The following is a 24,997-nucleotide window of genomic DNA, read 5'->3' as shown; positions in this document are numbered from 1 at the left end:
TGTTCAGCTCATTCTACCTCACAAACACCAACTCTAGTCAAATGTCCCCTGAACCCGTGTGTGCACTGAATAGAGCAGACACACGATGCTTCAAGAAGGTGGTGACTTTAATCGGATACAAAGCACTCAGATCTTTTACAACTTCTGTATGTTTAATCACATATGTCATCTACTGCATTTTATAATTAGTAAGCAGCAATAACATTTATCCTGCACTACTTCATTATTTTCAGTTTCAGTTATAGTTGAAATAAAAAATTATTTTACCATAATCAGTGCTCTGTCATCTTGAAGCAGTAACTATGAGAACTCACTTTTTAAATCAGATTCACATCTACCAGCCTAAGCATTCCAAATGATAGAGGCCTCTGTGCTTCATCAGAAAGATTCAGGGAGGAAAAAAAAATGACAAGATTATTTAAAGGCATGTTCAGGGACAACCAAGAAAATGAATTTGTAACTGCAACTCCAATGTTTCATACTCTCTATTTCCATAAGAAATCCTCTAAATTTACATATAATTAATTAAGCCAGCTAACAAAACACAATCCCTGAAAGTTTTACGTCTGAGGAAGATCCTCGTACAACATTAGTAGAGCATGGCTTACAAATAAAATATACCATACCTGTAAGTAACTATAAAAACAACAGTTCCAGATGTATATTTCTGGAAAAAAATTAAGAGTCTCTATCTAAATTTATTTTGGTATCAAACAACTGCAATTAGTGATGGGGCAAAAAGCATCTGTAATTGTGGCAGGATGTTCATTTATTCACAAAAATTATACAAAAGTAGATTAATTATAAAATCAATTTATCAAAACTTCCTGAAGTTAATTTTGCATTTGGAAATGTATCAAGTCTTCAAATCCAGAATGACAGTCTTTATTATTTTTAATTCACGGAATTATAGCACATCAGATCTTCACAAACACCAGAGGGAAGCCTATACGATAAAATATTCTCCTTTTCCGGATGGCTTACAATGAAAACGTGTTCCCTTTTTATTGAAAAACAAAAAACAAAAAACAAAACTTAAACAAAGTATCCAATAATATCAAAAAAAAGAGCGGCTTGTCTGCTGGAACTACAGTTGGGCAGTTACTCTACAGTTGTTAAAAACTGCCTTAAATTAAGTCCTTTTTCATTCACAAATTAAGTTTTTCTCAGCCATTTCAGATCTCTAATCCTTATAGTGAAAAATGTTACTCAGTTTCTACTAGTAAATAAACACCCATAAAGTATCCTCAAGACAACACGTATTTTAAAAGTGCATATAAGCATTAATTAAATTTCTTAAAATGTTAACAAATCTAGGAGCAATAATTTAATATTCTATTGCAAAATACAGGCAGCCTTAAGAGCAACATGCTTGGTCGATTTTTCTTAAGCTTTTAGGTCTGTGCCAAAACATTTACAAATAAAGAAAAAAATACCATGACTCTATGCTAATGGCTTTTCAGATATTAATCTACAGACATAGCTATATATACTCATCTAACAAAGTACCCAGTTATCCAACACTGTTTGCCATGAACTCAGAAAACAGTCACACATATAATATAAAAGGAACAACAACAAAAAAACCCAAACATATTCTAGGTCTAAGATGAGTTTATCTAATAGTGTTGAGAAACATCATATTAAGACCCAAAATAAACTTCAGATACAAAATTATATGACGTGGCTTTGTTCAAACACACCTAAAATTCAGGTTGAAGGTAAGTGACTAGGCTGGCTTTTTTATATCACCAGCTTTCATCAGGGCTTTGATGGCTCTTGCCCTCATCTCCAGTTCGAGCAGCTCCAGCTGCTGTGCAGAAGGCTGAACATCTTCTGGAGGAGGAACAGTCAGGGTGGCGGCTTTGGGCTCCTCTGGGCTAGACTCTGCCAGACCCAGGATCTCATTCACACTCTTCTCAATGTCCTTCTCCAGGTCATCTATCTGACCGGCTTCACTCTGGACTGTATTTTCTGGGACCTCAGGAGCAGCTGCTTCTTCGTTGCACGGGCCTTCTATGTCGCTGTCATAAGCATCTGCATTTATACTGAGCGCATCACTATCTTCCCCTTTTCCTGAAACAAAAAAGAGGAGAAAAGAAGCATGTAAACTAAATGGTCAAAATTTCCTTTCTATTTATGATTAAAAGGCTGCTGTGATCCCACCTCCCACCATGGACTCCCAAACACATTCCATAATCCCCACCTGCCTTTCCCACTTATTCCTCAACTCTGAAAACAAATCTAATTTAAATTTAATGTATTTTCCATTCCAACATAGAATATGGAAACATTGGGAAATTCATCCCATCATATGGAGTTCCATGATCTATTTTCCTAAAAAACATCATCAACACTTTATACCACAGTGAAGCTTGTAGTAGCATTGGAAACCCTTTGGGTAGCGTATTGCTTATTATTGAAGTAAAACTCCCTTCTAGAAAGAGTTTAAAATACTTTGCTTTATAAACTACAAAAAAAGGAAAACTATCACTGGCAAGCTGGATACTATGTGCATTGCAATTATCCCAAATCCTTTTTCATATGCTTTTTCAAACACTTTGTTCTAAATCAATACATTAAAGGAGAAGCCTCAGGCCATTTTCTAAGATAAAATAAATTTTCATCAGGAGGATTTTAATTAATAAAGTTAGTACACCATAATTTTTAAAAATGCATTTGTTATAAAACTTCTGTAATTGATGATAAAAAATGAATATAAATGCAGATTATAGCTCTCACCCACTTCGGCCTTGCATGTTACTCAAGTTCAGGTGTCATTTACAACTCTGAGAGCTGCCTTATCCCACCAATTTATTTATCCTTTAAATCCCTAATATGTTTAAAAAACAAGTTGTGATCACCAAAATGTTAGTTTTCTTAACCTTTTTATAGTAGGAAAAACTTATTTATAAAACACAGATTGACAAATGGAAAATTCTGATAATACAATGTATAGGAAGGACATAAACAATTCTGCTCCATTGGTTTTATAAAAAATGGTTTACTGCTTGACTTACCCTCCTACATCCTAGTAATTCAAAAATAACTCCCATTCCAAAATTAAAGTAAAAAGTGAATCAATAAATGATCGGTGTCCACAAATAGAACTTGTAAAAAAAAAAATGGTTGCAATTTTAATTATTTGATGCCAAAGAATATTTTACATCTCTCCAAAAAAACAAGTATTTCCAAATAGCTACAGTATTTCCAAATAGCCTTTTGTATTTAGAAATAATGCTTTATATAAGAATTCTAATTTGAGATGAAAACAAGTTTAAGAAAAGAAGTGCTAACTTATTCATTGTCTCAAAAAGTTAATTTTCATGCCTGGCAGGCTTTTGATCTAAAATTCTAGATCTGTAGCCACTGATTCTGAATGAAAATCTGCAGTCTGTTTAAAAGAATTTAAAACATATGTTCTTGAAAAAATGTGATTGTTTTCAGACTAGAAGTTGTTCCTTGATAATGAATGAAGAGCAGGAGAATATAATGGTTGGGTGGTGGGAGGGAGAGTCTGAATATTGGGGTACCTAAATCCTAATTCTTATCCTGACATGAAGTAGGAGATCTGGGGCCAATCCTTTACCTTCTCAGTTTCTCTTCTGTAAGCACTAAGGCAAACTGTTCTAGGATATCTCTAAAGTCCACTGAAACCACGCTATAGCCTATAATATTCTACTTGCCAATAATTCAATCTATCAGAAATAGTTTTGATGCATAAAATGAAAGCATATCTAATGGTATGAGTGAATGCATGCTTCTGAAATTTCTTGATCGTGACTTATTAGATTAAGCCAAAACAAACACTAGTACATAGGATAATTAAATAACTGTCTGAATTCTTGCTGGAAACGGCTACAATGAGCACACATATTTAATTTCTTCCCTACCAAGAACTCACTGAAGGGACAGAAGAGAGATATTTAAAAATAATAGTATAAAAATTGTTAAGTTAACTGAGGATTAGTATTATATATGTATTTTATATTTTGTGAAATGTGTAACTGTTTCTACCCTTTGCACATTTTAGTCATTTCTTAAACATATCTAATCATTATATATATTCTTGCAGTTGTCCTTTTTAAAAATGTATTGCACTCATATTTTTAAATTGTCTGCCTTGTCTTAAAATCAACGAATATATTTAAAAAATGCTCAACACTTAAAACTTCAAATCAGGGAAATGCTATTAAAACAATAAGATATGGCTTTTTACTCATTAGTAAAAAATAGGAATTTTATCCATCTGGAATAAATTAATAAATTGGTAAGATGGAAAAATATTCAAGAGATGCTGTCAAGTCAAAAAACTAACAAAGACTAATAATCATATTTATTTAAAAGTAATCAAATTATGAATAGTGGTTACTTCTGGGGAGGGGAATAGAGAGGGAAGAGAAGAAATGAGTTTTCAAATTTCATTCTACACACATGTATTTCTTCAAATATTTCTACTATAATGTAAAAAGTTTAAAAATAAAAACTGAATTCACTATATTAGGTAATAAGAAAGGGCATCATCTAAAAAGAAAATTTTCAGTATTTTTAAAAAATGTAGGTAGGCAGAATGAAACTGACAGAAAAATAAAAGCAAAGCAAACCACAGCAAAAAAACACCACAGATAAGAGACTCCTAGAAGAAGAGTTGGCTATAGAACAAACTGCAGGATAATTAAAATTAAATTCATTCAGAATAGTTGAGCCATTTGAACGCTTCGTTTTTTACCTTCCCTTTCCTGCCACATGTCCAAGCACTCTACTGCGAGTGCTATTTTTACTACAATAAAGAGAGAGATCTCTTAGACGAATGTATCTAAACAGCTACTGAAGAAACACAAACCAGCTACCAGAGAAACCCAGCTACAAGAAATGAAGGACCAAGATGAACAAAGGAAAAAATAACAAAAATTTAGGGATCAGAAGATAATGTATTAGGAGAGAATGAAGGATGGGAGAGTTTACTTGGCATCCTTAGAGAGACTGCAGCCATAAAACAAGTACATATTACAACGGAAAAGACGAGAGGACAAGAAGTATCAAAATTAAAAACACAATTATCAAAGGCATATATATCCAATGGTTGCTGGAAGAAATGTGAAAAAAAAAAAAAAAACCCTCTCAAAATGTAGAAAAAATACCTATATTTAAAATACAATGAAAGTTGAAAGATGAGGATGAATGCTGAATCCAACAACAACCTAATATAATTAACTCAATATTACTGAGCACCTACCATGTTTCCCCGAAAATATGACCTAACAGGACAATCAGCTGTAATGCGTCTTTTGGAGCAAAAATTAATACAAGACCTGATATTGTATTATATTAGTATAAAAATACTAACTTATATAATGTAGATTTGTGCTACTCGTTAATCCAATGTTCCAGAGCACCATAAATTTTATTCAAATACTTTATTCCATTGAAGTTTAATAACAGCAGTTTGTGGAGGACTCTTTTATCCACAAATTCAGTTTTGTTAGCACTTACTGATAATTTAGCATTTGGCTCAATGCCAGTGCCCTTTTGAAAGTTACTCATACTTACATATCATGTTTCCCCAAAAATAAGACAATCAGCTCTAATGTGTCTTTTGGAGCAAAAATTAATATAAGATCCGATATAATATGATCTGATATGATATGATATATGATATGATATGATATAAGACCCAGTCTTATATCAAAATAAATCCGTGTCTTACATTAATTTTTGCTCCAAAAGATGCATTAGAGCCGATGGTCAGGCTAGGTCTTATTTTCGGGGAACGGAGTACTATGTGCAAGGTTGTGATTTTTTGGTGATTTTTTTTTAAGGTGGATACGTTAAGTGTTGGAAAGAGGTCTGAATCCCAGAAATAAATCTGTAGTTGCCAGTCTTGGAACTATGGAAGATCACAACCTGAAAATGCAGAAAAGAGAAGTGCAAAGAATAAAACTTGGGGCACTCAACCTCCAGAAGTCGAGCAGAGGAGAGCATAATGCAGAAGGGACTAAGAATAAAGACTGAGTCAGGGAAGGGGGGATAATCAATGGTGTCGAACACGACTGGTAGGTCGAGATGAGGACTCAGCAATGGCCAGGGAAACAGCTGCTGGAAACAGTTCACTGGGGGAGGGGTCGCTGACTACGTAACCAGAAGAAACAACTGCAGGTCCCAATAGGGGATGCGATCACTATACACACACACAGGGGCTGGTCTCAGCAACACAGAGTTCATCCACTTTAACAGGACAGAAGGGGAGTATATAAATTCAGATACAGGTGGATATGAAAAATTAATTAACACATCTGTTTTCCTTTATTAGACAAGTTATTTCCAAGCCAGGACACATTTTATTTATCTTTCTATTCCTGGTGCACAAAATAACAGTTTGTTGAAAGAAGGGATGAGCTTCAAAATTCGAAGAGACATCATTTAGAAGAGGTATTAAATTCATGTTCTATAATCCAAAGGGCACAGAGGGTCCAATGAGTAGAAGTTACATAAAGGCAAAGTACAATTCAATATAGAGACACTTTTACCAATTAAAGATGTTGGGATGATCCTGAGGGAATGAAGCAGAAAACGTTAATGATAACAATAATGAGGGTAGAAATAATGATAACGAGCTGATATTTACTGAGCACTTACTATGTACCATGCACAGCTCCAAAGCACTTGACAATGTGTTACCTCGTTTAATCCTTATGACAACCATGAAATAGACACTCGTATTTATTGTCCCCATTTTATAAATGAGGAAACTGAGGAACAGAGAGTGCAACTGGCCCTAGTTCACACAACTGAAGTGGCAGAACCAAAATTTAAACCCAAGTATATTTTGAAAATCTATGCATTTAAACATTTTATTCTGCCTTGCAGATATTAACAGAATCAGAATGACCACAAAGCTTCCCAGATTACAATGTTGGTTTGGGCTGAATATATCTTCTTGTAGGTCTTTTAAATCCACCTGAATAAATGTAGTATGTAGGAGACATAGACTTAAAAAGTATGTATTCACTATGAATAAATAGTAAGAGAATGAAAAGGCAAGCCACACACTGAGAGAAAATACCTGCAAAACACATCTGATAAAGGACTGGTATCCAAACTATATTAAGAACTCTTAAAACTCAACAATTAGAAAACAAACAACCCAATTTAAAAATGGGCAAAAGATCTGAAGAGACTAGTCACCAGATAAGATATAGAGATGGCAGAGAAGCATATGAAAAGACAGTCAACATCATATGCCATTAGGGTATTGCAAAGTAAAATCGGATACCACTACACACCTATTACAATGGCCAAAATCCAAAACACTGACATCACCAAATGTTGGTGAGGATGTGGAACAACAGGGAACTCTCATTCATTGTTGGTGGGAATGTAAAATGGTACAACACTTTAAAGAGAGTCTGACAGTTTCTTACAAAACTACACGTGGTTATTTACCCAGAATGAAAACGTATGTCCAAACAATGACCTGCATACAAATGACTGTAGCAGTTTTATTCATGAATGTCAAACATGGAGGCAAACAAGCTGCCCTTTAGCAGGTGAGTAGATAAACAAGCTGCGGTAGGTTCACACAATGGAAGATTAGTGAGCAATGAAAGAAATGAGCTATCAAGTCACAGAAAGACATGGAAGAACCTCAAATACATGTTGGTAAGTGAAAGAAGCCAATCTGAAAAGACTACATACTGTATGATTCTAGCTGTAGGACATCCAGAAAAGACAAAACTACAGACAGGAAAAAGATCAGTGGCCGTCAGGAGTCTGGGTGAGGGAAAGTTGAATAGGTGAAACTATACTGTATGCTATTGTAGTGGTGGATAGATGTTATTATACAGTTATTAAAACCCACAGAATATTAAAATACAAAGAATGAACCTGAATGTAAACAATGGACGTTAGTTAATAATAATGTATTAATGTTGTCTCATCAACTGTAAATAATTTATCACATAATGCAAGATGATTATAATAAGGGAAATGGGAGAAGAGGTGGTAAGTGGGTATATAGGAACTCTGCCTAAGTAAGCTGCCTCAATAATTAAGGAATACTATTATTTTTTTAATTAAAGTTTATTATCCAAAAGCTCAATATCTATGAACTTATGACATGGCAACCAAAACTGCTAATTAAATCACAGGCTATGGTGTGGGATGTGTAAAAAGGTCAGAAACTGGCAGTAACAAAATCTGATTTCAAGCCTAGTGTTTACTATCTTTCCTTTGGTAGGACCACTTCTGTGGTGGGACCTCTTCTATGGGAGGCTTGAAATCTACACCTAAAAATTCTGCTTAATAACTGATGATCTTCATTCTCTCTTCTTTTACAAAGCAATAAAGTTTCTGATGGTATTTTCCTCTTTACCTTTTTAATTTTTTTATAGCTTGTATTTTATTCGTTCAGCTTTGGTTGTAAAATTCTTTTTAGCAAAACTCAACTACTTTTTAACTGCAAAGTCGTTTCTTCATTCTTTTTTATTCTAGTCCCTCTACTTACCAGCTTTGCTTCCCCTGGTGTAGTACTGCTTTGGAACAATAATAACAACAGCAACAAGAACTAAAATTAATTGGGCTTTTCCATTTGTCCCTCACCTTGAAGATTCAAACGGTCTCATACATTTACTGTCTCTGCTAAATGAGGGGAAAATCTCTTATACCACATTTACTATTTAGAAGTAAGAAATGAATAAGTTATGCCCATTGTCAATTCTTTATGACAGTCTACAAAAGTGGTCTCACTACCTACATAATCCTATCAGTGAAAACATTTTTAAGTACGCTATATATTTTTGATTTACTTACAAATATGCACTATTATAATCATATATCTGTAATCAGAAATTTTAAAAGGCAGATTGCTTAAATATATAAGATTCTTTACTGTAGAAGTTCTGGTGTTTTCTTCCTGCATTCTCCGGGAGTGTGTACAATCACACTTTAGTGATGAGTGGTCTGAAAGGTTGAAACAAGCTCAAAGAAAATATCTATTCTCAAGTTTCATCACATAGTTTAACCACTGAGAACATTTTCCCCCTATTAAAGTCTACCTTTCAACTTCCTGAAGCTCTTGTTAACAAGGTGTGTTTTAAAGCTGTCTGTCATTCACTAACTCATCAACTAGAAGGCCAAAATATAATTGCACGAGGCAACTAGATTACTAAAAAAATAAAAACAAGATGTCAAATTATAATGGTGTAAACCTGAAACTTATATAATGTTATAAACCAATGTTACCTCAATAGAAAAGTGGCAAGATTTAAGCCTAACCACAGCAAAACTATGCATCAGAAAGTTAACGTGAAAGAATCAGAGTAAGATGTAGTAAATGTCTTATTGATTTTGATTATTTTATATATTATATGGTTACATATTTATTGTTGACTGTATTCAAATGTATGTATTTCAAGGAATCTTCATATAACTTAAAGAGTATATCAAGTATCTTTTCCTCTAATAGAATAAAAAACGGAGTGATAGAAAAAAAAAGTGTATTTCATTCTGCTTCTATTAAACAATCTAAGAAAACAGTTATTAAGCATTCCTCCCAAGTGAAGACACTGCACTAGGCACTCACTGATCTTCACAAAATCTGAAAGCTAGAAACTTCAAGATGAAGGCCAAACATCCAAATCTTGCTTGAATCTGCTCTACAACAGTGCCACCAAGTGGCCGTTTATGTAACCTGTGTTCAAACACCTTCAGCAACAGGAACTTATTTCAGAAGACAGCCCACTGCATTTTCTGATACTTGTGATTATTATTTGAAATAAATAAATTGTCTAATGATAACTTTATCTACTGACCCTATTTTTATTCTCAGAGTCAATACAGAACAAGCCTAGTCACTCTCCACTTGACAGACCTTCATATATTTTAAAGTGACCTTAACTCTTACTTTCAACCTAAATACCCAAATTTCACTTAGCTACTTCTCATGTATAGTTAAAAAAATTTCTCCTTATGCCTTCCAAGAAAGAATGCAAACATAAGAACTTAATTCTTAAAGTTACAAAGGAGACTACTTTACAAAATTACACACACCCCCAGCTGTAAACATTAAAGCGACAATTTAAATATAGATCATTATTTTAATATTGCTGAATGTCTTTTTTTTTTGAGATTCAATATTATTTTATATTAGTTTCAGGTGTACAGCATAGTGCTTAGACATTTATATAATTTATGAAGTGATGCCCTCCAATTACTTTAATACCCACCTGTCACTGTAAATGGGAGAAAATATTTGTCAATGATATGTCTGATAAGGGATGGATATGTATGTATGTGTGTGTGTACACACACACACACACACACACACACACACACACACACACACGCGAAACTCAGGCAACTCAACACACAAAAAGCCAAACAATCCAATTTAAAAAATGGGCAGAGGACCTGAACAGACACTTCTCCAAAAAGGACATACAGATAGCCAACAGACATATGAAAAGATGTTCAGTATCATTAATTAACAGAAATGCAAATTAAACCGCAATGAGATATCACCACCTCACACCTGTTATATTGGCTATCATCAACAAACCGATAGTCAATAGTTGTTTGTGAGGATGTAGAGAAAAGGGAACCCTCATGCACTGTTGTTGGACTTACAAGTTGGCGCAGCCACTATGGAAAACAGTATGGAGGTTCCTCAAAAAATAAAAATAGAACTAACTTATGACTCAGCAATTCCACTCCTGGGTATTTATCTGAAAAAATCCAAAACACTAATTCGAAAATATATCTGCACTCTATGTTTAGTGCAGTGTTATTTACAATAGCCAAGAAATGGAAGCAACCTAAGTGTCCATCAATAGATGACTGGATAAAGATGTGGTACATATATACAATGGAGTATTACTCAGCCATAGAAAATAATGAAATCTTACTATTTGCTAAAATATGGATGGACCTAGAGGCTATTGTGCTAAAGAGAAATAAGACAGACTGAGAAAGACAAATACCATATTATCTTACTTAGATGTGAAATCTAAATTACAGAATGTCGTGAGCAAACTTATTTACAGATACATTTAAAGGAAGACAATTCATTAATATTAGCAGAGATTTGATATTTTAAAAATATTTTCTACAAATTACCTTGGACAAATAGCAGTTTTCATTTTTTTAAACTACAGCACAAATGACTAATTTAGAGAATTTATATAAACCGTTATTATTTTAAAAGCTGAGCTAAACCTTTTTATTAATATAAGCCTTGAAATTCTCCAGAACACTAACATAAGTTCTCAGGCTTGCATATGCTCACAAACACAGCTGTGCTAAAGATAAAGAGCAAAACTATACCTGTGTTTCTTATACAATGGCCCTCTTGCTAAAAATGACTTAAGAAAATAACCCCAGCAGAAGAGTTTCTATTTTACCACAGTACCAATCAACCAACCAGTAGATTACATTCATTTAAATAATGTTTGCGTAGCGAAGGTAAATCTTCAGGTATTAGTTCATTTTTAAAGTGTGATAGTAGCTACTGTACAATCAGATACACATCGTCAGCACAGCCGTTTCACAAATGTTGTCTCCTATCAACAAGATGAATGAAACCAGGTCTAGACAAAGAAACGCGTTTCAATTTAACTAATTCATAGTTAATATTTCTCAATATTTGAGTATTTTAGAAGTTGAAAAAAGTGAAAATGTAATTTTAATAACCTGTCAGTATCACACAGGTAATAGGTTATACAGTAATTTTTATTTTATTCTGAAAGAGCAAAGAGAAAATTCAATGTTGCTTTATATTCTGGTCTACTGAACAAAGGGTTACTTTGGCACTAAATAAGCTTCAATGAATTTTCTTAAACGGCCAAGCCATTAAAGAAAATGACAATGCATTCACAAGGAGCATTATATTCTGTTTTTATTGAGCTCACTGTGAGCAAGAATAGCTAGCTATGCAAAAAATAAGTTAGAGATAATATTAAGTCAATTTTAAAAGTTTTGCTTATTAAAAATAGACAATATTAATTCGTTTAGAAAAAAGGCAATAACCCTTATTGAGCCTGCCAGGATTTCTATTTCCTGGTGTTCCTCAGCTTCTTGGGGAACTCCAAGCAAGTTACTCGTTAGCCGGTTCAGATGTGAGCTATACTAATATTTATCTGGAACATGCTCTACATAATTGCATAGTTTTAGGTAATTTATGTTTATCCCATTATGCAATAAAACATTTTATACTGAAACCATTCCTATAGACATTTTTCTAAAAGAGCCTACTTATTTCCCTGCTTTCTTTAAAAAAAAAAAAAGAGTTGAAACTTAATTTAGCCAATTCCTACAGATTCAGTCACAACATGAACATGAACTGCTGTGCTTTGATCCTATGTTTTCTCACCTCTGCTTGCTGTCACTTATTGATGACACTGTGTTCCTGGTGTTTCCCAAGCCTAAGTGAGAACCTAAGAGTGGTCTGTAAAAGCTCCTACGAGCTTTGTGATATCTAGCTACTCCAAGTCCTTTTTCTTTCTTCTTTGCCTCCATCGCTGGTTTTCAAATGACTGAAGTTAGCTTAAGAAAATTCCAGCAAAACAGGCTGTTGACACCGGGGAGTTCTAAAGACTCCAGGTGCCTGAATATCAGAGCAGAAAAAAATCTTCTCTCAAATTGGCTAATTTTTGTAAAGAGGTCTCCATTCCTTTTTCCCTAGAAACTGGAATCAGCCTGCCCATTGTAGCTTTTTCTATGCATTACATAACACTCTTCTCTCCACAGATAATCTAACAGCATAACCTCCACAACGCCTGCTCACTTGATGCAAAGAGTAGAAACAAAGGCAGAAACAGTAACAAAGTTGTCTAATTATACTCAAACATGGTACAAAAGCTACCTGACTATGACTACATTATATGAAAACGATGTGTGCTTAGCATGTATGTACATGTGACAAATAAATGCAAATGTCTTGGGGGTGCTCAGAAGTAGTCAGAATACAAAGATGTAATTTTGTCTGGTTATTTAAGAGGCTAACGCAACAGGACTTCTGAAAAGCAATGGAATTCTCATGATCATCAGAAACATTTATAAACCCCAGAATACGTAAGTTAGAATTACAGAAAATCTAGATTTCATTCTCTCTACATATAAATTGAATGAATCATAAAATTAATTATCTGACTTTATTCCATTTTGTTAACTAAGCATTGGTAACACAGACCATAGTTGAAAAAAAGAAATTCTGCCTAACTAAACTGAGAACCTGCTTCTCTCTACCAAATAAGTTCCTTTGACTCCAGTTTTAGAGAAAGTATCCTAAGCCATCAAAGATTAGTTGCTTACATAATAAATAACACAACCTTCTTGTCTGCAGCAGGTTATCAATTACTAGGAAAAAGGAAAAATGTGATATATCCTGTGAGTAATTAATAAAAATTTATTTTACTTTCAATTTTCCCAACTAGGATGAGAAGAAACAAAACAAACAAACAAACAAATATCTGAAAAATTAGCCCTATTAATCATCTTGGTTTGAGCGTCACAAATTACCACTTTAATTCTGCTAGCTGATAATGTCGAAAACTACTGATTTACAGAAAACAATAAATAAGGAAGAAAGTAAACACAGACAAAATATCTCTGCAAAAAAAGAGAAAGTTATCCCATAAAACTTATTTTTTCCACATACAACCCGAAGCTACCCAGTTAACATATCTCTAATATCCTGCAGCTAATGATACAAAGATTACCAACGTAAAAATACTTAAGACGACAACTTTCTGGTGGCATCTTTATGCATCACTAAGGCAGAACTACTCCAGTTGCTAAAGGAGTCATAAAACAAAGTATATATTCTTCTCTTTTGATTTTGGACCAAATATATCTTCTGTCCCCTGTCTAGAAAAGAGGTGACTAGCTGGAACACTGTGAAAATTTATTATTGTAAATGCTTATAATCTTCAGGTAAATGTCGTAAAACAATTAAGTATTTGATTCATACCTTGTTTTAATTCCAAACCTTCAGGTTGCTTGTTCTCTCTCAGGGATGAAGTAGAATCTATACAGATGTCTTGCCTGAGGAATGAAAATAAATAAAAAACAATTTTAAAAACTACATTCAAATCAAATAATATTTACAGCTCAAGACCCTAGAATTAAGTGAGACACTTGGGAAGACACACAGAATTCTTCTAAGCCCCAGGGTACCACTTAGTGCACTCTGGAAACTCAGAAACATGCATACAAGTGTCAAAAACAGCAGCTATAAACCACTACCAATTTAAGCAGTATGGTCCCTTGGAAAATCAAGGGGCAAACCTGGAAGGAATATGGAGATAACTTTTTATCCCTTCCAATATTCTACAGGGTCACTAATGGGATAAGTAAGTCACAGATGAATCAAATGATTTTTCAACTGTTGAATTTAATGGGCACTTTAGCATTCAAATTATTTTATATTCATCTAATTTCACATCTCAAATGCTTTAATGCCTATAGTACGTAGGAAACACATATTTTATATATAGTATACATATGTAATCAAAGTAAATGGATTAGGTGTAAGATCATGCCATAAAAAAGTTTTGATTCACCATGTTCTGCAACAGAGGTGCAAACTAAGTTAATGTTTTCTTAGAGGGCATTATACCATCTTTAATATTTATGTTACAAATAGTTTTCAGCAAAAGTCAAGAAATTAATTGCAAATACTCAAAATGACTATCTTCTTTAAAGTATCTATTATCTTCTGAGAATTTTTACATATACACACCCTAAAATTAACATACTACCAATATTTAGGAAATTTTCCAACACAAAAAACTATTTCTATCTACCTGACAACAACAAATAACCAAAGGATAAAGACTTTTGCTCTTTTCTTTTGAGAAATTTACAATATTCTTTGTAGTCAACATACTTGGCACTTACATGTTTCTTCTGTATTTAAACATTGCTAATACAAACACAAACTCAAATAGACCACAAAATAATCTGAATTTGGTATTAATTATAACATCTAAGAGACTTACAATTGAGATAGCTCTGTATTTTATATTTCTTTGTATCCAATGTTACCTATTCAGATTTTATTCTGTCATCAAAATGACTGGCAGATCCCAAGGAGGATATCAACAATATTAAGAGCTTTGCAAGGAATAAAGTTAGAATGTGCTAGCTCAAGTCTTAGAGTGAAATTAGACTTTACCAACTGGAAGCATTAATCTATTTCTAAGTATCTTCCTTGAAGAGAAAATGTTTATTTGTTCTTACATATCCTGATGGACACTAAATTTTTCTTCTAAAGATATACAACTAAATTTACCAAAAAAAAAAAAAATGACTTGAACAAAAATATAACGTAACATCACCATTGAAACGACCATGAGCATATGTAGTAATACCCTAAGGACACAACGTCACCCATGCAATATTCCACCTGAGAATGTGTAACCTATCTTACGAGGAATCGTCAGACAAACCCAAAATGGAAATGAGTAATGCTCTATTTAAGGGGGGGGCAGGGAGTTAAATGTCAACGTTATAGAAGACAAAGAAAGGCGGTGGAAATATTCCAGGATAAAGGAGGTTAGAGAACCATGGCAATTAAATGTTATAATTGACTTGAGACTGCTGAACTGGAGGAGGAGAAACGTTGCAAAGGACATTACTAAGTCAAAGGACAAACGGAAACACCAATGGTAGCCTGGATAAAAGTATTGTTATCAATGTTAAATTTAGTGAAGTTGATTTACTAAAGTTGACATTGTATTATGGTTATATAAAATAGAATATCGCCATCCTTAGGAAAAGCATAATGTAGTAAAGTGCCATGATGTATGTAATTTAGCCTCAACTGTTTCAGGAAAAAACACCACACATGTATATAAAGAGAAGGTGTGCAAATGGCATGTAATGCTCATGAGTAAATCTAGGTAAAGGTTATATGGATGTTTCCTCTACTATTCTTATTCTTGCAACATTTTAATAAGCCTAAAATTATTTCTAAACAAAACATTTTAACTAATAATAATACTGTAAAATACATTATTTTACACATTATTTTCTCTGTGAAAGCACCTTGGGTTCCCTTCAAATAAAACTGGTCCCCTCTATAAAAACTATCTGCTGTCACAAACAATTTCTTTTAGTGCCCAACGTGGACTTTTATAATGTTCTGTTTTATCTTAAATTGGGTTTAATTCCGTGTTTGAAGAAAGTCATCAACAGAATTTCAGACTAGGTGTAGTGCACCACCTTGTGTCTGAACAGGAAAAGGTTGATGATTTTGCATCAGTACTATCTGAAGTTGAAAACAAATTTCAGAAAATAGTTGGGAATTTTAAAACCTAACTAATTTCCCCAAGATGTAGACTTTGAAACCAAAATTATCAAAATGATCAGAGTTCTCTAATACAATTTAAAAATCTTCACCAAAGAGCATGAAAGGCAAAAAAGGAAACGTCTTAAAAATAAGAAAACTACAACGTGAACATACGATGTTTTCTTATTTCTAGTTTTACGGAAAGTAAAAAAAAAAATTAAAAAAAATGCATCCCTAGATGATAAAACAAATTAGGTGTCAGAGTTAGGAAAACTAAAGAAATTCCAAGTTACATTTAAATGACATTTAAATATTTCCATCAAATAGTTTAAAACTACGTAAGACTTTTATAACTGGAGAAAGAGAAAAGGGGGAGAGAAAGCGGGGGGGAGGAAGGGAACAATGCTACAACGGATTTGGGTTTAGAATCTTGCAATGACTTTTGTACTTTTTTCCAATAAAAAAAACAAACTCATTTTTACTTTTCTAATTCCCTTCTCCCACCTGCAATTCTCCTTCTTGAAGCAGATTAATTTATAATGTTAGCCTTCAATGATAAGAGTCCTCTATCTGTCTCTGGAATTTAAGTCCTCAAACCAACATCAGTTCAACTTTCTTTCTTTCACCCCATATGTAGTTCCACTCTTTATTCCTTCTTACAACTCAATGTATTTTTTTTTTAAATTAGAGTAACACACTGGGGAGATCTGCAGAACTTAATCAAGAATAATCACACATGTGAATTACTAAAGATTTAAAATATATTTCTAAGTTGGAAAAGAAAGTCAATTTCTTGTCCAAATGAAAAATACTGAGAAGATACCTCAACAGAAGGATTAAAAAACTGGACCAACGATCTGGACCAAAGGAGCCAGATTCTTCCCACTTTAGCAAAAGTCAGCTGAAAAAGAAATCAGGCAAACTAGCATAACAAAAGGTATAACTAGATTCTCTCCACTCTCCTGGGAGCAAAGATAGAAGCTAAATGAAGCCAGTTTATCATCCTATGAGCTTTCCACTACTAAACATAAGAGACAGACAAAAAAAACTAGAGTAACCAAAACAATTTTGAAGAAAAACAACAAAGTTGAAGGATGCACATTATCAAATTTCAAGATTATAAAACTACAGTAAATCAAGAGGCTGTAATATTGGAGAAAGGATAAACGTATAAATTAATAAAGTCCAGAAATAGATACACACATATATGGACAATAAATTTTCAACAAAGGTGCAAAAGCAAGTCAATGGACGACCTAAAACATGTAAACATATAAAATTTCTAGAAGATTTTAAAAACCTTTGTGACCTTGGGTTAAGCAAAAATCGCAGCAAAAGCGTGATCTATAAATAAAAATAATCAATAAGCTGTATTTCACCAACATTAAAAACATTTGCTCTTCTAAAGAGATGCTGAAAGAATAAAAGATAAACCACAAACTGGGGAAAAATACTTGCAAGGCACGTATCTAATAAAGAATTTGTACCCAGAATACATAAAGTATTCTCAAATGAGTAAAATAAAGAACCTAATTTAAAAAATTTGTTAAAAAGTCACTTGACCAAGGAAGATATACAGATGGCAAACACGATAGATGCTGAACATCATTGGTTATTAAGGAAATGCCAGTTAAAACCAGAATGTGCTACCACTACACATATATTAGAATGGCTGAATCAAAACTGACAAACAGAATTCTCATACATAGTATCAGGGAGGATGCATACATGCCCCGGAAATCCCACTCTTAGGTACTTAACAAAGTAAAATGAAAAACTTATGTTTATACAAAAATGTGTATGTGAATGTTTATAGTAACTTTATTTGAAATCACCATTAGCTGTAAATGATTCAATATCCCTTCATTAGTTTGCTATTGATGCCATGACAAATTACCACAAACTTGGTAGTTTAAAACAACAATATAATTGTGTTATATTACAGTTCCATAGGTCAGAAGTCTGTCATGGGTCTCACCAGACTAAAAGCAAAGTGTCTGTAGGCTGCATTCCTTTCTGGAGGCTCCAGGGGAGAATTCACTTCTTGTTCTTTTGGTAGGTTGGCAAGTTCAGTTACAAGGTTGTAGGACCAAAGTCCCTGTTTCCTTGTTGGATGTAAACCAAGGATTATGCCCACCTTCCAGCCACAAGTCACATCTCTCTGCAGGGAGACCTACTCTTCTGTCTTTCTCTTCCAATTTTAAGAACTCATGTGATTAGACTGGGCTAACCTGGATCATTCAGGAGAATCTTCCCATCTCAGTCCTTAACCTTAACCAAAGCTGCAAAACCCCTTTTGTCATATAAAGTAACATATTCTCAGGTTCTGGAGATTAGAGGGTAAACATCCCTGGAGGGTCATTATTCTGCACGTTTACCTCAACTGGGGAATGGATAAACTATGCTACGCCCACACGATGGAATACTAACTACTCATCAATAAAAAGGAAAAGAACTACAGATATACATAACAAAGTGAATGAATCTCAAATGCCTTATGCTAAGTGAAAGCCAGACTCAAAGGCTATATACTGTATCATTCCATCCAAATGACATTCTGGGGGGGAAAGTATAGGGGCAGAAATCAGATCAGGGTTATCAGGCGTTGTGGAGACAAGAGCAGACTTGTCAAAGACATGCGGGAAATTTTTGGTGTGATGGAACTGTTCTATATTGTGATTGTGGTGGTAGATAATTATAATCTATTTGTTCAAATTCACAGAACTGTATGGTAAGAAAGGTGAATAAAGAAATGTATCTAAATTATACTTTTTGTTTTTAAATTGGGGCACCACCAAAATCTTAGAACAGGTTCAGAAAAATGAAGTCATGCAGTGGTAAACTGTAACCTTCAAACATTATGGAATGAGGCAAAACGATCTTAATTTTTCTCAAAGGTCCTTTCCAAACAGCAAATAAATCTACATCTGTACTGCGGCCCTAGGAAATCTCCTTAGGCAAAAGACAGCAAAATTTCACCCTTATTATCTCCACGTCCTTTCCCCAAACAATATAATTCAAAGGCTCAGTTACTATACCTCAGTTTCTTTCTCTGATCTATATTTGTCTAAGGGATTCACTGTATAAACTGTCCCCTGCAACTCCAAGTTTTTGTGAATAGGCCAATTCCCTAAAAAGGGGGTTCTATTCTATATAAAACTGACTAAAGGAAACCAAAGAGGTCTCTACTTTGTTCTATCCCTATATTCCTATATTTTCCAATCTTTTCCCATTTCAAAAGTTAGCATGAGGTCACATTGTCAGGGCATTTAAAGGTGTAAACATGTAGGATGTGCAAATATCTTATTACTTTGAACGTGGAATCCTATCTGAGTATTAGGTCACAATGTTGTCAATGGTTAGTCATACTTTCTATGAGGGTTTTTCTTAAAATCTTATCCTGTTATTTCTGATAAACTTACCCTATAATGTAAAACAGTCTACCTCAGTATTATAGCCCAATAAGAACTTATAAAGGACATGAGAACGTAAGTGGAGTAAGAACCATTTGTTCACACTTGACCAGTCTAAAGCACAGAGTCAGCTCTCTATAATACATATGTGTTTAAGAGAACTGAGATTATAGAAGGTCAATATAACTAACTGATCTCAATATTGATTTGTGAGAAAAATCCTTTTATGCTTTAAAATATATACTTAGTTCTCTTAATTTAAACTATTTTTATAATAAATGAAAAATTAGACATAAGCAACAAATTGTTTTTTAAAAAGCAATAACATTAAAGAATCATAATTAGAAATCACAATGAATTATTTCACTGCTTTCTTCAGGCTTTCATAAAAGCAATGGGGAGAAAATCCCCACCACTTACCAGGTTCAAGTGGAATTTTAGGAATAGTTATTGTTAACAGATTCAAAATAAAAATTCCAAAGCAAATACAGCAATATTTTTTTTCCCAGTGTTTCCTATGTGATAGGTACTATTCTAAGCACTATAAAATCTTTTTCTCACTTAAATGATCACAATCCTATGGGGAAGGTACCGATATTACCCCTACTCTCCAGAAGAGGAAATTGAGGCCCAAGGTTAGATAATTTGCCAAAGGTCACAGAGATAATAAGCTGTGGAGTTCTACTGTTAAAAAATGTAGGCAGCTTAACTCTAAACCTTCACTCTTCACATTTATCCAGACTTTCTATTACTTACAGAAATAATTCTCTAGTTAGTAATACCTAAAAATTCTATGTAGCCATATACATATATATATATGGCCATATATTTCAAAGTATAAAGTGAGTTTTCACTCAGAATCTCCTCTCAAGGCCCCAGAAAAAAATACTTCTTTCTTATTGTGAAAACTAAAATATGCTATTAAATCATCAAGACAGAATTATTATTTTAAAAATTTCAATAAAAAGACAAACATGAACAATGGCAACAAAAGACCAACAATCCTCAACAAAGGGCCTGAGAAAGTTGGGAGTGAAAAGGTTGAAAAGAAACATTTCTCACTGTGTACCTTCTGTACGATTTTGTACTGTTTTAATTTCTTTTGACCATGCCCATGGTTGCCTATTCATTATAAAAAATAATTAATGACAGTACAGGTTCACATTAGTTTGTATGAAAACAAGGGGAAAAAAAGAAGTAGCTGATGGAAGATAAATACACAGAACAAATTTACTGAACATTTGAAGTCTAATCAAGAACTATAAAAATAATATTCTGAGTGAATCTTTGATAATTATAAAGGGAAATATGGCATAATGAAAACTGAAATGGGATCTTACAGCCCCTACCTTATAGCAAAATAAATTCCAAATGAGTCAAAGATTTAAACATTAAAGAAACCCATAAAGTTAATATTAATAAAGCCTGAAGAATACTTTTTATAATTTCAGAATAGAGAAGGCCTTTTCCAAACATAAAACCCAGAAACCACAAAAGATTGATACAATTAGACTGTGTAAGCATGAAATATTTATGTAGGTTAAAAAAAAAAAGCCATAAAGAAAAAAAAGCAACAAGCAAATAAATACAACCCCTATCACAAACAATAAATTAAAAAGACCAGAGTCCTCCATATATATACAGAGTAAATAAATGACAAAGAGTTCATAGAAAAAAATTCAAATAGATCTATGCTATATGAAAAGATGGTCAATTTCACTCAAAATAAGAGAATACAAATTAAAATTCCAATGAGATATTACTTTTTAACCTAACAGATGAACAAAGATCAGCATGTTAGGTAACACTATATTGGCTAAAGCATATGAAAACATGTACACCACATTTGAGGGGAGGAGTATAAATTGGTTTAAACTCTATGTAAGTCAATTTTGGCGATATCTATCAAAATTTCAAATCTCCAAATATCTGACCCAACAAATAACTTCTTGGTTTTTATGGTACATATAACCACAGAAGAACAAGATTATGTACTTATATACAGACATATTCACATCATTTGTAGTAACAAAAGACAGAAAACAACTTAAAGGTCTACAGATAGACTGTTAATGTTTTGCTACATCCAACAACGGAATAGTATACAGTATACATAGGAAGCCTTATACATACTGGGTAGAATAAAATCCAAAGAAAGACATACTGTTATGTGGGGAAAAAACTGAACGGAAAAAGGTACAGAATAGTTTGCACAGTACACCATTTGCGGGAAAGAAAAAATATACATACACATATATTTGTAAATGTATGGAATATCTCTTGGAGGATACACAAGAAACTGACTGGTTGCTTATAAAAAGGAAGAATGAGGAACAGGAAAAAGAGACTTATTTTCACTACATACATTTTAAAATGTTGTACTATGTGTATGCAATAACATTTAAATAAGTAAGCTATTAATAATAGACAATAAATGGCTACATGGGAAAATGTCCTTATTTCCTGGAAATTCTAACATAAATATTTAGCATTAAGATATCTATAGCTCACGTTACAATACTTCAAGAAAATAGATGAAGTAAATATGAAAAATTATAATAACGGTTAGATCTAGGCAATAGGTATATGGAGTTTCATCATACTATACTACTTTTCGATACACTTGACACTTTTCATAATAAAAAGAAAAAAAAATGAAATCATTTTTAGCTCAGAAGGTTAATGTTGTTTACCTGGAAAAAAAAAAGTTTTATTAACCAGGGAAACACTTTTAAAAGTTATAGTTTACGCATTATAAGTTAACATAAGACAGAAATGTAACTTCATTTACCAATCTTTGGATATAAGGCCAGCCTTACCTTTAATACAAATCCATGGGAAAAAAGGCAGTCTCAACCTACTCACATAAACCATTTCTACTTTTGGCTTATTTAAACTCGTATTGCAAAAATCTGAGTGCAAAAAAACAATAACCCTTTATATTTACAGAAACTTTTATTGTTGTTATCCCACAACTAATTGACAACTTTTCAGCAATCTCCTCTTTGAGTTTTTCCAAAGCATGCAACTTAATCAACTACTTTCATATTGATACTTCATCTTTTTATACATTTAACTAAATTATATAACTAAGATAACTGAATTGAAAACAAACATGAGTGACTCTTGGTAAGCAAACAGTTCCCATGGAGGGAGAAGTACACGGGAGTATTAGAGAATGAATAGTCACTAACAAGTTTAGCACACTGTGAACATCAGTGAATTTATTTTCAAATGAAACGGAAAGGGCAATTAATATAATGAATTACTTAAGCTATTAAAAACTTAAATTTTTAAAAAAGTAAGTGATAAGGGAATAGCAGAAAAAAAGGGAAAATACCTGCTAACATCTAACCCAGTGCTTGAGTAGCAAGATTAGGCAGTAAACGGACTGACAGAAAAAATGACAATAGATGCATTTTCAAAATTAGGTTTCTGAATAAACAGAATACAAACGTGTGTGCGCGTGCGTGTGCGTGCGTGCGTGTGTGTGTGTGTGTGTGTGTGTGTGTAGAACCAGTTACAAAACCAGAAAACAATGCTTCCCAAATCCCTCAAATGCAGTTGCACAGTTCAAATGAAGATGCCATTTAAAACCTCTGAGAAGCTCCCTTCCTCCCATTCTAGGGAATGTTCTAGAGATTCTGGAGAAGTCGGGAGGAGGAGATACGAGAGGGGACATAGTGGGTGATAGGTATGTAAGTGTTCTTTGTACATTGAAATTTTCCATAATAGAGTTTAAAAAACAAACAAGTAACTGGTACAAAACAACAGCTATATATTCCAGAGGGGGTTATGTGAGTTGGGTGAATTACAGGTCAATTTCTGAAGTGTATCCTTCCCGCCAAAACCAGGTCTTGGGTCTACATGTGGCCTATTTTTGTATCCACTGATAAAAAAACTAACTTAAGTAATGTAGATTTATGCTACCTGTTAATCCAATGTTCCAGAGCACCATAAATTTTATTCAAATATTTATTCTATTGAAGTTTAATAATAGCAGTTTGTGGGGGGCTCTCTTATCCACAAATTCAGTTTTGTTAGCACTTACTGAGAATTTAGGATTTGGCTGAATGCCAGCACCCCTCTGAAAGTTACTCATATACCGTGTTTTCCGGAAAATAAGACCTAGCCGGACAATCAGCTCTAATGTGTCTTTTGGAGCAAAAATTTATATAAGACCCGGTATGTTACGTTATGTTATGTTATATTATATATTATATTCCCAGTCTTATAGTAAAATAAGACTGGATCTTATATTAATTTTTGCTCCAAAAGACGCATTAAAGCTGATTGTCTGGCTAGGTCTTATTTTAGGGGAAACACTGATTTCAAATAATACATGTTACTTATTGAAACAAATCAAATTCTTAGTACTCTAATGAGATTTTATGGGGATCACATCTCTCAAGGGGAAAACAAGGCAGGCAGTTAGAGATAGGCATCAGGTCTCTGCATTCCTGCATAACTCATACTGAACTGCCCAAAAGACTTCCCTTCTCCGCCCAAAACTTCCCCTTTTCATTGTAATTATCTACCCCCTCTGAGGAACAACTGGGTACAAAATACCCAACTAGATTAAACTGGCCACTCACAGCTGGCCACTCATATCTGCGCAGTTTTAAAAGATAAGGTAATAGCCTCTTATCAATCACAGGTGTCCATCAAGTGGTTCCAGGCCCAGAAAGGAACAGCCCATTTGAGAGAAAAAGATAAAAACTCCAAGTCCACGCCAGTCAGGCCCTTTTTGAGCCCAGGCTCTTGCCCCTTTGGGCCTTTTTGTCTTTGAGCCTCTTCTTTTGCTCGGCCTGCTCCATCCAAACTCTCTGGAGGGTACTTTTGCTCCTAATAATTCCACCTTGGGCCCTTGAGCCATTCTCTATTGCTCTGGTCCGCTTCTATTTCTTTGGAGTGTACTATCCCTTTTAGTAATAGCCCTTGAGCCACTGCTTTCTGCTTGGGCCCACTCCCTCGTATTTCTTTGATCTCTTCTAATAAACTGCTTTTTCACTACTTTACCTGGGTGTCTCGTTCAATTCTTTGCTCCAGATGCCAAGAACCTGGACATCGCGCTGAGGAGGGCCCACCCTCCTGTAACAGCTCTAGTTCATCAAAAAGGACATGGATGTTTTACACTTATTAAAAACAAAACATGGTAGGTAAGTAGCTATGTATGATAGCTCATAAGGAAAACTAATGCTGCCATTAATCGCAGGCTTTTTAATAAATTAACAAACAGCGTATCAGGGTTCTACCACATATCACTGCTAGGGTTCAGCAATAGAAGAGTAGTCATCCA

General features: G+C 33.7%; 1 protein-coding gene across 3 annotated transcripts in view; it reads right to left on the bottom strand.

Annotated features, from left to right (window-relative positions):
* Positions 1-24,997, bottom strand: part of CAAP1 (caspase activity and apoptosis inhibitor 1) — a 62,474-nt gene that overhangs the window by 21,361 nt on the left and 16,116 nt on the right. For 2 of the 3 annotated variants that reach the window (XR_004424711.1, XM_033123636.1), the window contains exons 5-6: positions 13,964-14,037; positions 1,704-2,076 (exon numbers count right to left, since the gene is read on the bottom strand). Coding sequence is in view for 2 of the 3 variants with exons in the window: in XM_033123636.1 (XP_032979527.1) it covers positions 1,730-2,076; positions 13,964-14,037 (421 nt within the window). In the remaining variant the exon portion in view is untranslated. Of the gene's footprint in view, positions 1-29; positions 2,077-13,963; positions 14,038-24,997 lie in introns of those variants that run through there. The other variant, XM_033123635.1, reaches the window with a different exon arrangement.

The sequence above is a fragment of the Rhinolophus ferrumequinum genome, chromosome 12 (genome assembly GCF_004115265.2).
Source record: "Rhinolophus ferrumequinum isolate MPI-CBG mRhiFer1 chromosome 12, mRhiFer1_v1.p, whole genome shotgun sequence".
Taxonomy (NCBI): Eukaryota; Metazoa; Chordata; class Mammalia; order Chiroptera; family Rhinolophidae; genus Rhinolophus; species Rhinolophus ferrumequinum.
This window is presented reverse-complemented; position numbering and strand designations above follow the sequence as displayed.